This window comes from Lutra lutra, chromosome 3 (genome assembly GCF_902655055.1).
Source record: "Lutra lutra chromosome 3, mLutLut1.2, whole genome shotgun sequence".
In the NCBI taxonomy this organism is placed as follows: domain Eukaryota; kingdom Metazoa; phylum Chordata; class Mammalia; order Carnivora; family Mustelidae; genus Lutra; species Lutra lutra.
The window spans coordinates 129,752,502-129,765,329 of NC_062280.1; the positions used below are offsets into that span (position 1 = coordinate 129,752,502).

The 12,828-nt window shown below is 32.9% G+C and overlaps 1 protein-coding gene across 6 annotated transcripts in view; it reads left to right on the forward strand.

The window, feature by feature from the left end:
• The window catches only part of PDS5B (PDS5 cohesin associated factor B), a 195,502-nt gene extending 192,333 nt beyond the window's left edge, over positions 1 to 3,169 (forward strand). For all 6 annotated transcript variants that reach the window (XM_047723117.1, XM_047723120.1, XM_047723121.1 and 3 more), the window contains 2 exons: positions 76 to 214; positions 1,658 to 3,169. In XM_047723117.1, coding sequence (XP_047579073.1) covers positions 76 to 214; positions 1,658 to 1,693 — 175 coding nt within the window. In that variant the 3' untranslated portion in view covers positions 1,694 to 3,169. The remainder of the gene's footprint in view (positions 1 to 75; positions 215 to 1,657) is intronic.
• Positions 3,170 to 12,828: the final 9,659 nt, after the last annotated feature.

Sequence of the window (12,828 nt, forward strand, 5' to 3'; positions counted from 1 at the left end):
GAATTTATGAAATAAAGCATTTCTACTACTCAAAGATCAGAATGTTCATTTTATTTTACATCTGTTTTACTCTAGCCGTGTAGGACGCTCCAAACAAGCATCTACTAAAGAAAATGATTCAAGTGAAGAAGTAGATGTGTTTCAGGGTAGCTCTCCTGTCAATGATGATATTCCACAGGAAGAAACAGAGGAAGAAGAAGTTTCTACAGTAAATGTATGTGTTTATTAGAGTACCGTGTATGATAGTATAGAATATAGAATAGAGTTGGTAAATTTTTAATAAGATATATATAGCACTTGCTCTTATAAGTCTAAGTATTTATTTGCTTTTCTTCGTAGTTTGTATAGTTGTTTCATCTACCAGCTTGGATAATTACAGAGTATCCTTTAAGGAATACTGAGACTCTAAGTGCGAATAATAGATTTAGCCTTGTCAAAGTGTAAATATCAGGTTGAAAGCTGAACATAGAGAAGAACAAGTAGCTGTCTGATGTTACTTCAGGCATTTAAGTTGTACCTTGATTTTAGAGCACTCTTATATGTTAAATAGACTGTGGTTTATGTTTCTTTTTTCTTGGGAGTTTCACAGTGGAAACTGGAAGTTAACCATATAGGATAAAATCACATCTTTGAAATTTATAAAATTGGTAACAAACATTTCTTTTACAAAAGTGGAAATATGATTCTTCCTGAGATTTTTTTTCTTTTTTTAAGAATGGCTTTGTCAGTTAACACATTTGAGTATTTCTCTTTGGAAGAAATACTGTTAACACATTTAAGTCAGGACTATTCTCTTGATGATACACTAATGCTGAGTCTTTGGATCAGCACAGCCAGCCATCTTTATTTGAGAAACCTGTGTTCTGAGATGTAGTCCCAGAGCTGACCCCCGCCCCTCTGTGCTATTTAACATCAGCACTTCTCTCTGCATCAGGGTTCATTTATATGAAGGGGTTAAGACCACAGAAAAATATCTGAACTCTGGTCTCAAACTTGTTGGGCTTGTTTCTTAAGGTATTTTTTTATTGTTTTGAGTGTAAAAATAAGGCTGATAAATTCTCAGTGATTAATGTCTTCATCCAAAAAAAATTTTTTTTAAACTACACCATAAATTAATTTTAATTAAAATCCTGTTCTGTTTATATTCCTCTTATTACCAGTCATTTTTGAACTAAAGTTTTATGCTTTCATTAGTATTTGCCAGTAAATTGTAATATATCTGAAATTCAGATTATTTCTATGTATTTGATGATTGTTACAATCCACATTCAATAATGATTTTCCCAGAAAAACAACTGTAAGCCTAAGTTCATAAGGACCAAATGTTTTCTTTTACCACAGAAACATAAGTGAGAAAATATTTGCAATTGTTTTTCTTACTGTTTACATTGATTTCTGCTCATTTCTCTTTGAAATTATTAAATAGAAAAGTAAAATAGTTTTTTCTTCTCTGTCGTGGGAAAAACTATTTGTGGGAATTCAAATATTATATAAAGTCTAAATATGTGATGATAAGGTAGGAACTTAAAATAGGAGAAGGGTTTCCAGTGAAGAAAAAGAAAATCAGGAACAGCTAAGAATAATGATTGATTAAAAAATAATTAATTACTGCTATGTCTAATATTTTAATTAAGCATCTCGTAATTTTCCTTTTAAGGTACGGCGGCGAAGTTCTAAAAGAGAAAGGCGATGAACAAATGTAATTAATAACTTTCTGTGTGAAAGCTTTGAGAAGAAGCATTCTTTTGTCAAGCTTGAGGCTAAGTAAAGCCTTTGATGCACACAAAGTGGGACTGCTAGAAAGTGGACAGTTGGAACTTTCTTTGATGACCTCATGTGTTTGTGGTCACAGCGCTTTAGCCATACGCTTGGTGATAACATTGACTATGGAGTCTTGTGGAAGTGTGATGTGCGATGGCTATGTAGACATAAACTAAAGAAAAAACTTGTAAATATATTTTTTTCCTTCCTCCCTTCCTCTCTCCCTCCCTCCCACCCTCCCTCTCTCCATTCCTTCTTTCCTTCTTTCCCTTCTCTTTCTTAATGTTTCTGACTTCTAAAGTGCTTGTATAGCTTTTATCGGCGGCTTTAAACTGACAGTACCCAACTGTTTATTGGATCTATTGATTTGGAAAGAGTTTGTTAGGATAGATCTTAAGCAGTAATCTGTCAGTGTTTGTATTTGTATTCTCTGCAATTTTACTGTGAAAAAATTTTTTCAACAAATGGTGTCATTTTCTTGATGTCATTGTTTGTTGGAGAGTAAAATGGTCTCTTTCCCTTGTGTATCTTACCTAGTGTTTACTCCTAGGCACCCTTAATCTTCAGAGGTGCTAAATTGTCTGCCATTACACCTGAATGATGCCTCCAATGGGAGGACACCACACAAATTGTGAAATAGTCCTGAAGTTTGATTATTTTACACCTCAGTATTGGTCTCAGAATTTTCTGGCCTTTCGTGGCAATGAAAATTTTAAGAAAAGAGAGATTTAAAATATTTTAATTTTAAAGAGTGTGTTATAAAATAATGTACTGAATTCTTTATCCCATTTTATCATCATCCCTTTTCAGTTTTTATTAATCTACTGTATCAATAAAATTCTGTAATTTGAATTAGTTTTTAATAGTCTAGAATGTTATTGTGTATAGATATTTCCTCTTGAACATTATGTTCAGAAAATGCAAATTATTACACTATAATATAAAATCTGATATATACACATAGAAAAGTTCCAGTTCTCCATAACAGTGTAAAGTTAATCAGAAAGAAAAAATTTTATTGATGCAGTGTGTCTTTATAAAGCTGTTCTTGAAAGCAAGTGTTTTGTATTTTATATAGTGAGTTGCATGTTTATGAAAAAGTGCTGAAAATGGGATGTGCTCTTTTCTGTAAATTCATATTTAGCCATAGTATATGATAGATTGCCCCATAACATAGTTTTTCATCAAGAGTTTATTATTGTACTTTATTTTGGAGCCAAAAACTTGTTTTTGGGAGAGGGGAGGGACAGGGTGGGAGTGATGTATCCAACTATCTGAGCTACTGTAGGTATCACAATCTTATAATTTTGAATGAAATTCCACTTCATCTAGATTGGGAGAAGTGGAAATTTATTTGGATTTAGGGCAGTTCTTTTTTTTTTTTCCCTCCATCATAATCTGCAAAATATAGAAACAAATTACTTCAGTCAGTATCCTTTATACAGTTTTGTAAACTGTATTTTGAACCAAAATATAAAAGTTACTATTTAATGCTTGCCTAAATTCATTGTAGTATTTCAGGTGCTGTTCTTTTGTGTTTTTCCACAGTTAACATCAGAAAAAAAAATAATATCCTAACTTACTAAATTTATCACATTGAATAATGGAGCATTCTCATATAATACAGCATTATGTTTAAGGTATATTTCCAAGATTGGTTATAATAGATGGGGGGATATAATAAAGAAGCTACTATTTTGGAAAATGACACTTTACTATTTTCCAATGTATATCACAATTGATGTGATTATTTTCCTTTTAAAGATTTCTTCATGTTTATGAAACGGCCTTTTATTTTTTTAAAAAATGTTTTGAATTGTGTCTTAATCTCTCAATATTTAACTGTTTTTCATTTCCAACAGTGCTGACACCATTGATTGTGGGAGGCTGCTGTATACAAGGCAGCTAATGTTGGACCAAGATGCATTGGTTTTTAACCGTTTCATGAGCTCAGTTCTCCCAAACACGCTATTTGTATCTCAGCAGTACAAAGGCATGTTTTTAAATCTATAAAATAAAGAATAAGGGATAGCTTTGTATTTTTGTCATTGACTAAATTGCACCGGAAATGTTTATGGAAGTATATCTTTAAGACCATTTTATAAAACATAATGAAAAAATGATTGTGGAGGATTTTTTATTTGCATGATCACAGTTAACCAAATTTCATTGCACATTAATTCTGTACATTAGTTCACAAAAAATGTTCATTGTAGATTTTGCTTAATGCCAATAAGTCTGTGATTTTACAACTTGTCTGTTCACTTTTTGGGAGGATTATGATGTAAATTTTCCATTTTTCTGTAGAAAAATAGGTGCAATAATGATCAAAGTTTTGATGTCCTGAGTCTTCATCTTAGGGTATTATTTTATTATTATGTTTAAACTTAACACTTCATGTGCTAATATTTGGAGAGCCACATACTATAACTAAAGTAAAATTAAGTATGTATACAATAATAATTGCTAACAGTGGTTAGCAAACTCTTAAGTGATAATGTTCATTTTGAAAAATGTGTACTGTATAAAATTAAGAAAATATTTTAACTCACTATAACAAATTCCATTATGAAAATCTTATGATTCTTCAGTGAGGTTATCTTGCTGCCCTCTGTAGCAAGTTCACTTAATCTACATTATAATAAGATTCTTGCTGCAGTGCAACAGGAAGCTTTTTTTCAGTGATCTCCACTGTATATGTAAATTACAAATGTGGCTGTAAAACTTGTTCCAGGTATTAAAGGTTAAATTACTTTCTGTATCTTCTTACAACTTGTAAGTTTGATTTTTCAGATTTCCTTTTGCCCACTTGGAAGAATGTCAGGAATTTAAGAATTTGTTTAACTTAGGTCTATCTCCCCTACCACATAGTATTATGTCACCATAATGAACAATTGGTATTTAGATAGATAACCAATTTCAGACACATTTTTGGATTTTCTGTGAAGTTGAATAAACATGAAACCTAATATGTAATTGTATTATTTTATTTATGTGATTCTATATATATATTTAAATATGTTTACTAAATGAAGAAAGGCACATTTTGATGGTTTTTTATTTTGAAGCCTTTGTTGCATGGAAAGGAAATGTATTTCCCAGTAACATTTTTCCAAGCTTTTTGTTTAAGCTTCTCATATAAAATTTTGGGTAACAAAGATTCCTAAGTGCTAGTTAAGTTAAAGAATTGCATAACTGAAGAAAATACATGTATCATAGAAACTTTAAAAGTAAGCACTGAGAATGTAAGTTCCTACTGGCACTTTTACTTATTTGTTCAGCAAATATTTATGGAGTACTTACTATGTGTTAGGCTAGTTACAGAGGATCAGGTGTGATCTAGATGGAGTAAGTCCCTGCCCTTGCAGAGCTTACATTCTCCACAAGGGGGTGGGGGAATAAGGAAACAATAATTAAATATGTAATATAATGTCAGATTGTGAAAAGTGTGGTGAATGTAAAAAGGAAAGGCAAGATAGATAGTAGAAATGATTGGGAGGAGAAGCTATTTTGTATACTTTGGAGCTGTGTTACTCAGTACATAAACTACAGGGTTATTATGCCTTTATGATGAAGTTATACTTTTATAATTATAAAATGTCACTTGATATCTGTGCAAATACTTCATGCCTACTTGGTCTGTTATTAATATAGCCATACCAGTTTTGTTTTGTTTGCATGACAAACCTTTTTCCGTCCTTTTATTTTTGACCTATTTATATATATCTTTATGTTTAAAGTATGTGTTATGTTAACATTTTATACTTTCATCTTTTTCTTTTATCTAGTCTTAGAATCTTTGTTCTTGAGTGTTTAGACTGTTTTGGTATAATTACTCATGCAGTAGGTTTTAAATCTTGCTGTCTTTTTTGCCATCTTTTCTTTATTCCTTTATCTGCTCCTTTTCCGACCTTCTTTTGACTCAGATACTATTGACCTTGAGCAATGTGGTGATTAAGGGTGCCAATCCCCACACAGTTGAAAATCCACATAGAACTTTTGAGTCCCCAAAAACTTAAATACTGATAGCCTACTGTTGACGAAGAACCTCACTAATAACATAGTTGATTAACACATATCTTGTATGTTGTACGTATTAGATACTGTATTCTTAAAGTAAGCTAGAGAAAAGAAATTGTTATTAAGAAAATCATAAAGAAAATTATTTATACCACTGTGCTCTATGAAAAAAGAACCTAGCTCAAACTCCTGTTGTTCAAGGATCATCTGTACTTATTACTCTCTCTCCTCTTTGCTTTTTAGTTATGCTTGGTTGTATTATTTTTCTGTGGTACCCTACAGATTACAGTATCTGTGCTTGGCTTATTATAGTCTGTGTTATATTAATGCTTTTACTACCTTCTGAACAGTTCAAGAACTTTAAAATGGTTCAACTCTGTTTGTTGCCTCCCTATTCTTTGTGCTATAGTTTTCATGTTTGTTTTGTGGTTATAAATCCCACAATATCATTACTTTAAATAGTGTTCTTTCTTATTTACATATACATTTTCTCTTTGCTATTTTTTTTTATAGTTTTGTGCTGTCACCTTAATTCCTTTTCTGTCAGCCTGAGGAATTTCTTTTAGTATTGCTTATAGTGCAGGGCTTGTGGCAGTTAACGCAGCATTTGTTTGAAAGGTCTTTATCACACCTTCATTTTTGAAGAGTATTTTCTTTGGATACAGAATTCTAGATTGGCACTTTTATTTGGCAATTTGAAACTTTGTATTCCATTTTCTTCTAGTTTTCATATTTTCTGTTGCAAAGCAGCTGAAAATCATTGCTCCTTGTAGGTCCGGTATCTTTTTCCTGGCTTTTAGGATTTCCTCTTTGTTTTTAGCAGTTTGCTGTGGTGGGCCTACTTACGGTTTTCATTTTATTTATCTTGCTTGGGGTTTACTGAGCTCTGGAATCTACATGTTGATATATTCTATCAGGTTTTAAAAATTCTTGGTCATTATCCCTTCACATATTACTTCTACTCTATTACCACTTCTTTCTTTCTGACACTCAAATTATAAATATGTTGTACTGTTTATACCCCGTGTACTCTTCATTTTCTTCCCTTTCTTTCTGCTCTTGTTCTCTCTATGTGCTTCAGTTTGGATATTTTCAACTGATGCATCTTCAGATTTGCCAATCTTGTGTTCTGCCTTGTTGCAGGCTTCCATTTAGCCCATCCAATTAGTTAATTTCAAATATTGAATTTTTTAGTTTTAGAATGTCCAGTTGATTATATTTGATAGATTTCATTTCTCTGTTGAAAGTCCCTTTACTCTTTTCCTTCCTTTTCCCTCTTCTTAACAGTGCTGGCAGAGATTTGAATTATATAACCAACTCCAACATCTGAATCATCTGTGGATCTTAATCTATTACCTGATTTTTCTTTCTTATTAGTCACATTTTTCATAATCATATTTCTTTCTTCCTGTATCTAGGGCTTGTATTTTTTTTTTCTTTTATGCAGGACAGTTTGAATAAAAGAACTGAAGGATTGATGTTGATGTGATTTTTTTTTTTTTCCCCAAGAGAAGATTTATCTTAGAGATCGCTTACCTCAATCCATGGAGTTGGTCTTGGGATATAGCTTTAGTTAGACTTAGTCCACTTGTTTCAAAAGTCTTAAGGGTAAAACTTGTATTATGTATGACCAGCCTTTTCCTTTGGCACACCAAGACTATAGGAGATTTCATTCTGCCTTTCCAGCCCAACCTCTCAGCAGGAAGACTATTTTATATAGGATAGTCAAAGAAGATTCTTAGAAAAGGTGACATCTGAGCATGGACTAACATTATGTGAGGGATCAAGCACTATGAAAACCTGGGGAAAAAGTATTACATGTCGAAGGAAGAGTAAGTGCAAAAGTCCTTAGGGAAGAATGAACTTGACTGTATCAGTAATTTCAAGGAGGCATGTGTTTTTGATGTGAAAGTGACCACAGGATAAATGGGTAGGAGGGAAAGTCAGGAGATTTTAAAGACCCAGATCATATTTGTATGTCTGTCAGGAGTTGTGCTTAGAATTTGATGGTAATCTATTGTAGGACTTGGAGTGGGAGAGTGGCAAGAACTGGACTTTTTGTTGCTGCTGTTGTTAATTTGAAAAAATACAGTTGAGAGGCACCTGGGTGGCTCAGGTCATGATCCCAGGGTCCTGGGATTGAACCCCACATCAGGCTCCCTGCTCCTTGGGGAGCCTCTTCCTCCCTCTCCACTGCTAATGCTCTCTCTCAAGTAAATAAAATCTTTTAAAATAGAAATTAAAAAATTTTAAAAATACCATTGATCCATGAACAAAGCAAGGTTAGGGACACTGACACCCCCCTGCCCCACCCCAGAAAGTGAAAACTTGTGTATAACTTTTTAGTCCCCCCACATTTAACTACTAATAGCCTATTGTTAAGTGAAAGCCTCACTGGTAATAGCTGATTAACACATATTTTGTATGTTATATGTATTATATAGTGTATTCTTACAATAGAGTAAGAAAAAAATGTTAAGAAAATTATAAAGAAGAGAAAATACATTTATAGTACTGAATGTATAGGGAAAAAAATCTATGTATAAAGTAGACCTGCACAGTTGAAACCTGTGTCACTTGGGGTCAGCTGTTCCTGCAACTCAACATGTCCACAGTATGGAATACATAACCTTTCCTTCCCATATCTGGTCATCTTTCTATATCTGAAAATAGAACTAGCATTATTGAAAGCATATAAATGGCATTATTGAAAGCATATAAAATGCTTCAGGCTGAGATCTTAGAAAGTGATGGATAAAAATATAAATCTCATTTATTGTACATAATTTATATTCTTTTTTATTTTAAGAGAGCATGAGCCAGGGTGATGGGAGGGGCAGAGAGAGAATCTTAAGCAGGCTTCATGCCCGGCGCAGAGCCCAACATAGGGCTCAATCTCACGACCCTGAGATCATGACCTGAGCCAAAATCAAGAGGCTTAACCAACTGAGCCACCCAGATGCCCCCATAGTTTACATTCTCGAGCTAATATGTTTAACTGGGTTCACAATATAATCTGCATTATGGCCCTTGGGTGCTTATAGTTTTGTATAAAAATCTTGGGTGAAAAATTATCAGAAGGTAATATAGTTAACACCTTATAGATGATGTGTCAATGTTTGGGAGTTAGTGCGTACCAGATCTGTCCGTTTGGGAACCAAGAGACCCGTTTGGCTGAGATGGAGAACTTTGAGTTGTGGTTGAGTAGTGGGGTGATACTTTGTACATGTAGTTTGAGGGAACATTGGGTAGGGCTTCGAATTCTAAAGCCAGCTAAGGGAGCTACTGATAACTTTCAGAGCAAGAGAATAAAAATACAAACTTAAGACATTTAACATGACGGCTTTAAAAAAGAGTGTGTAATACCGTTAAGGGGCTTTAAACAGAGGGTCCAGTTAGTTAACTGTAATATAAGAAGATTAGCTTACTAGTTTCCTCTGTAGAAGCAATTACCTGTCTTCAAGATTCAAACCGTTCATAATGGGAAATTGTTAGAACTGAGTTCTACCATTATTCAGATAGACAACATTCACATTAACAGGTAAACATTTTTGTTTCTATTTAAAAATTAACACAGGGATTTCCTAAATACTTTCCTATAAAAGGAAGTCAAAACAACACAGACATTCAGAGCAAAATATGTTCACTAGATCAGGATTTCAGTCTGTTGTACTTTCTCATGCCTATATACATATTATCTTTTATTTTTATGTAAGGGGTCATATTACACCTTTCTACAACTTTCTCCTCTACTTAATATTCTTATAAGGCTATCAGAACATAGGGGTTTATCTCACCCTTTAACAACTGCCATGATTTACTTCACTATTCTGTTGGGCATTTAGGTTATTTACATTTTTCACTGTTAGAAACAATGCAGTAAATTATCATCTCTGTGTATCTCTGTGCTAAGGTGCCAGGTATCCTATAAGAAATAGATTCCTATGCAGAGAATTGTGATGTTCCTTTAAATTACAAATTTTGCCCAGTTGCTTTCTGCAAAGTGTACCAATTAATGCTTTTTAATTTTTTGTCAGTCCAATGGTTACAGAATTAATTTGTTTTCATTTTCATTTCTCCAATTACAAATGAAACCGTATTGTTGCATAGGTTTTCATTTGGGTTATTTCTGTTCCATGAATTACTTGTTCATACTCTTTGCCAATTTTTCTATTTAGTATGGGTTTTTTTTTTGTTTGTTTTTTAAATCATTGCTATCTTTGGGTAAAAAGGGAGGAGGTAGGGATGGGTTATGGACTCTAGCCACACTGTTTTACATTTCCTTATAAAAAGGTACTGCTGTTTTGAGCTAGCATAGAGTAGTCTGGGGTTTCACTTTCTGCTATTTCAGCTGCCCACAGTCACCTGTGGTCCGGAAGCAGGTGATCCTCCTGAAGTATTGTCAGACACTTAGCAGTAGCCTTGCGCTGTCATGGTGCCTACATCATTCACCTCACTTCATCTCATCACATAAACATTTTATCATCTCACATCATCCTAACAAGAAGAGTGAGTCCACTGGAAATATCAAAATAAGATATTTTGAGAGAGACCACATTCACATAATTTTTATTTCAATACACTGTTGTTTATCAGTAGTTATTGTTAATCTGTTACAATGCCTAATTTATAAATTAAACTATACCATAGGTATGTATGTATGTATATGGGAAAAACATAATGTATATCTAGGGTTCGGTCTATCCACATCAGGCGTCCTCTGTGGGTCTTAGAATGTACCCTGCTGTGGATATGGGGGGCTGCTGTGTGTGCTCAAAGTGGGCTTACCATCTTTCTTTACTTGTTCTCACAATATTCTCTTGCTTATTAAATATGTAGAAGATACCTTCTAGTGAGTCACTTATCCTTAAGTGTTTTAAAATGGTATTTTATGTCCTATAATACAGAAGCTTTTCCCCTTTGTAAGCTCAAATCTGTATTTTTCATTATGGGTTTTGTGCTAACTATAAGATTTTAAAAATACTTTCCTGTTTTCTTCTAATACTTAGGGTTTGTTTTTTGTTTTTGTTTTTGTTTTTACATCATTGAATCCACCCGGGGACTATTTTTGTATATTGTGTATGATTGTGGTGTAACTTAATTTTCTCATAAGCGTATAGTTACTTTTCTTAACACAGTTTATTGTATAGTTTCTCTTCTGTCCTGGTTTGAGATGCCACAGGTGTAATGAACTTAATCTCTTTATCTACCTGGATCTCTGTACATTCCTGTCACAACATGTAATGTAAATACTATACCTATGTAACATGTTTTTATATTTGGTTTGAAAATTTTTCCTAAGTTTTAATTTTAACATGTCTTATTATTCCTGGCTATTCTTGGTTTCTCTTCCTTAAAATACCAACATCTTTATGATAATACTGAGTCTGCTCACTGAGATAGCTTTTTTTAAACAGGCTTCCGTTCAATACAACTTTATTATTTTCTTCAGAAGACTAGGCTTTGCATCTTTCAGAAAAATATTTTGTGCAGTTTAGTGTCATTCAAATATTATTATCATTCTTTTATTTCCTAATTGGTTATGCCCACTATGTAGTTTTTCAGCTACTTTCCTGAATTTGTATTGGTTTTAATAGTTTTTCATTTAATTCTCTTGGATTTCTTAGATAGATAAATGCTCTCCAAATAGTTTTGTCAGTATTATTTCAAATCGTTCTGATACTTATATATCATGTTTTTCTGGTCTTATTGTGTTTATTGGCACCTCTAGGGTGCTATTAAATAGAAAGCTTCTTGCTATTTTTCCAGTTTAAGAAAGTTTATATTTCTGTTTAATTAGGGCTGTTAAAAAATAAAATTTGGAGTGTATATTCTGTGTTTGCATAACAGTTTATGGTTTTTTAAAAAATATAATTACTAATGTAATGAATTATGTATACAATCATCCTTGCTTTGGTAGGATTAACCCAGCTTGGCTTGGTCTTGCTGCCAAGTATGCTAACATGTTACTTAATATTCTTATATTCATGTTGAGCAGCAAGGTTGGTTTATAATTGCCTTTGTTATGTTATCCTTATTTGAGTATTGGATAAGGGGTTTTGCCAGCCTTCTAGAATTAGTTGAAAAGCAAATTGTATTTTTCTATGAAACGATTTATATAACATAGAAGTCATTTACTTCCTGAAATCTTGATAGATCTTACATTTAAATTGTACATGGTGCCTTTTTAAATTTTATTTTTAAAAATTCCAAGTTAAAAATATTCCAGACATCCAGGAAATAATACAGTAGACCATCATGATCTCATTCTCCAAGTTTAAAAGATTTTAACTCTTTACTATATTTTTCACTTCTAACCCTCCCCACACCTCCAATATATCCACATGTTTTCTCCTCTCCCTGTGAGTGAGCAGCAAAATCTCTCAGGAATGTTTACCAATCAATGTTGCAATGTTTCTTTATTGCGTTTTAAGAATAAACATTCCATAATTATGTGCCAGATGCTATGGAGTGTTTGAATTTACATTTGCCCCCTTAATGGGGAAGATACACTCATTTTTACTATATGTGCTATGCAAAAGCTGCATCCTTCCTTTGTTTTTAATAAGAAATAAGATATTAAAAGGTGTGGCTAAGTGCTCGCTTCGGCAGCACATATACTAAAAGATGTGGCTAAGGCTTATAACCTCTTTTGTCCTTTTTTACTAACAGATAACTATGCTGATGATAATGTGGGTCGTTCCCTAAGTGTTTTCATCCTCATTTTACACGTGTATTTAAAAAAAACTACATGGGATTATTTTATGTTTTTAAATATGGAAAAAAGCCCATTGTATCTATAATTTTGAAACCTGCTATTTTTCACCCAGTACTGTGTCTTTGAGATATAGCCATGTCGATACCTGTTGATCTTTCCATTTTTTCACAATATAGTCCCTGAAATTGGTATGCTGCTTAAATCAGTAATGTCTTAAAATTAGCAGCATTTGTTTCTTAATGACAAAATAATGGTGTACCTTAAAATTGATGTCATCTAAGACTTGATTAAATCCTGTAGTTAATTCCTCTTAATTGCTTTTGTAAAGC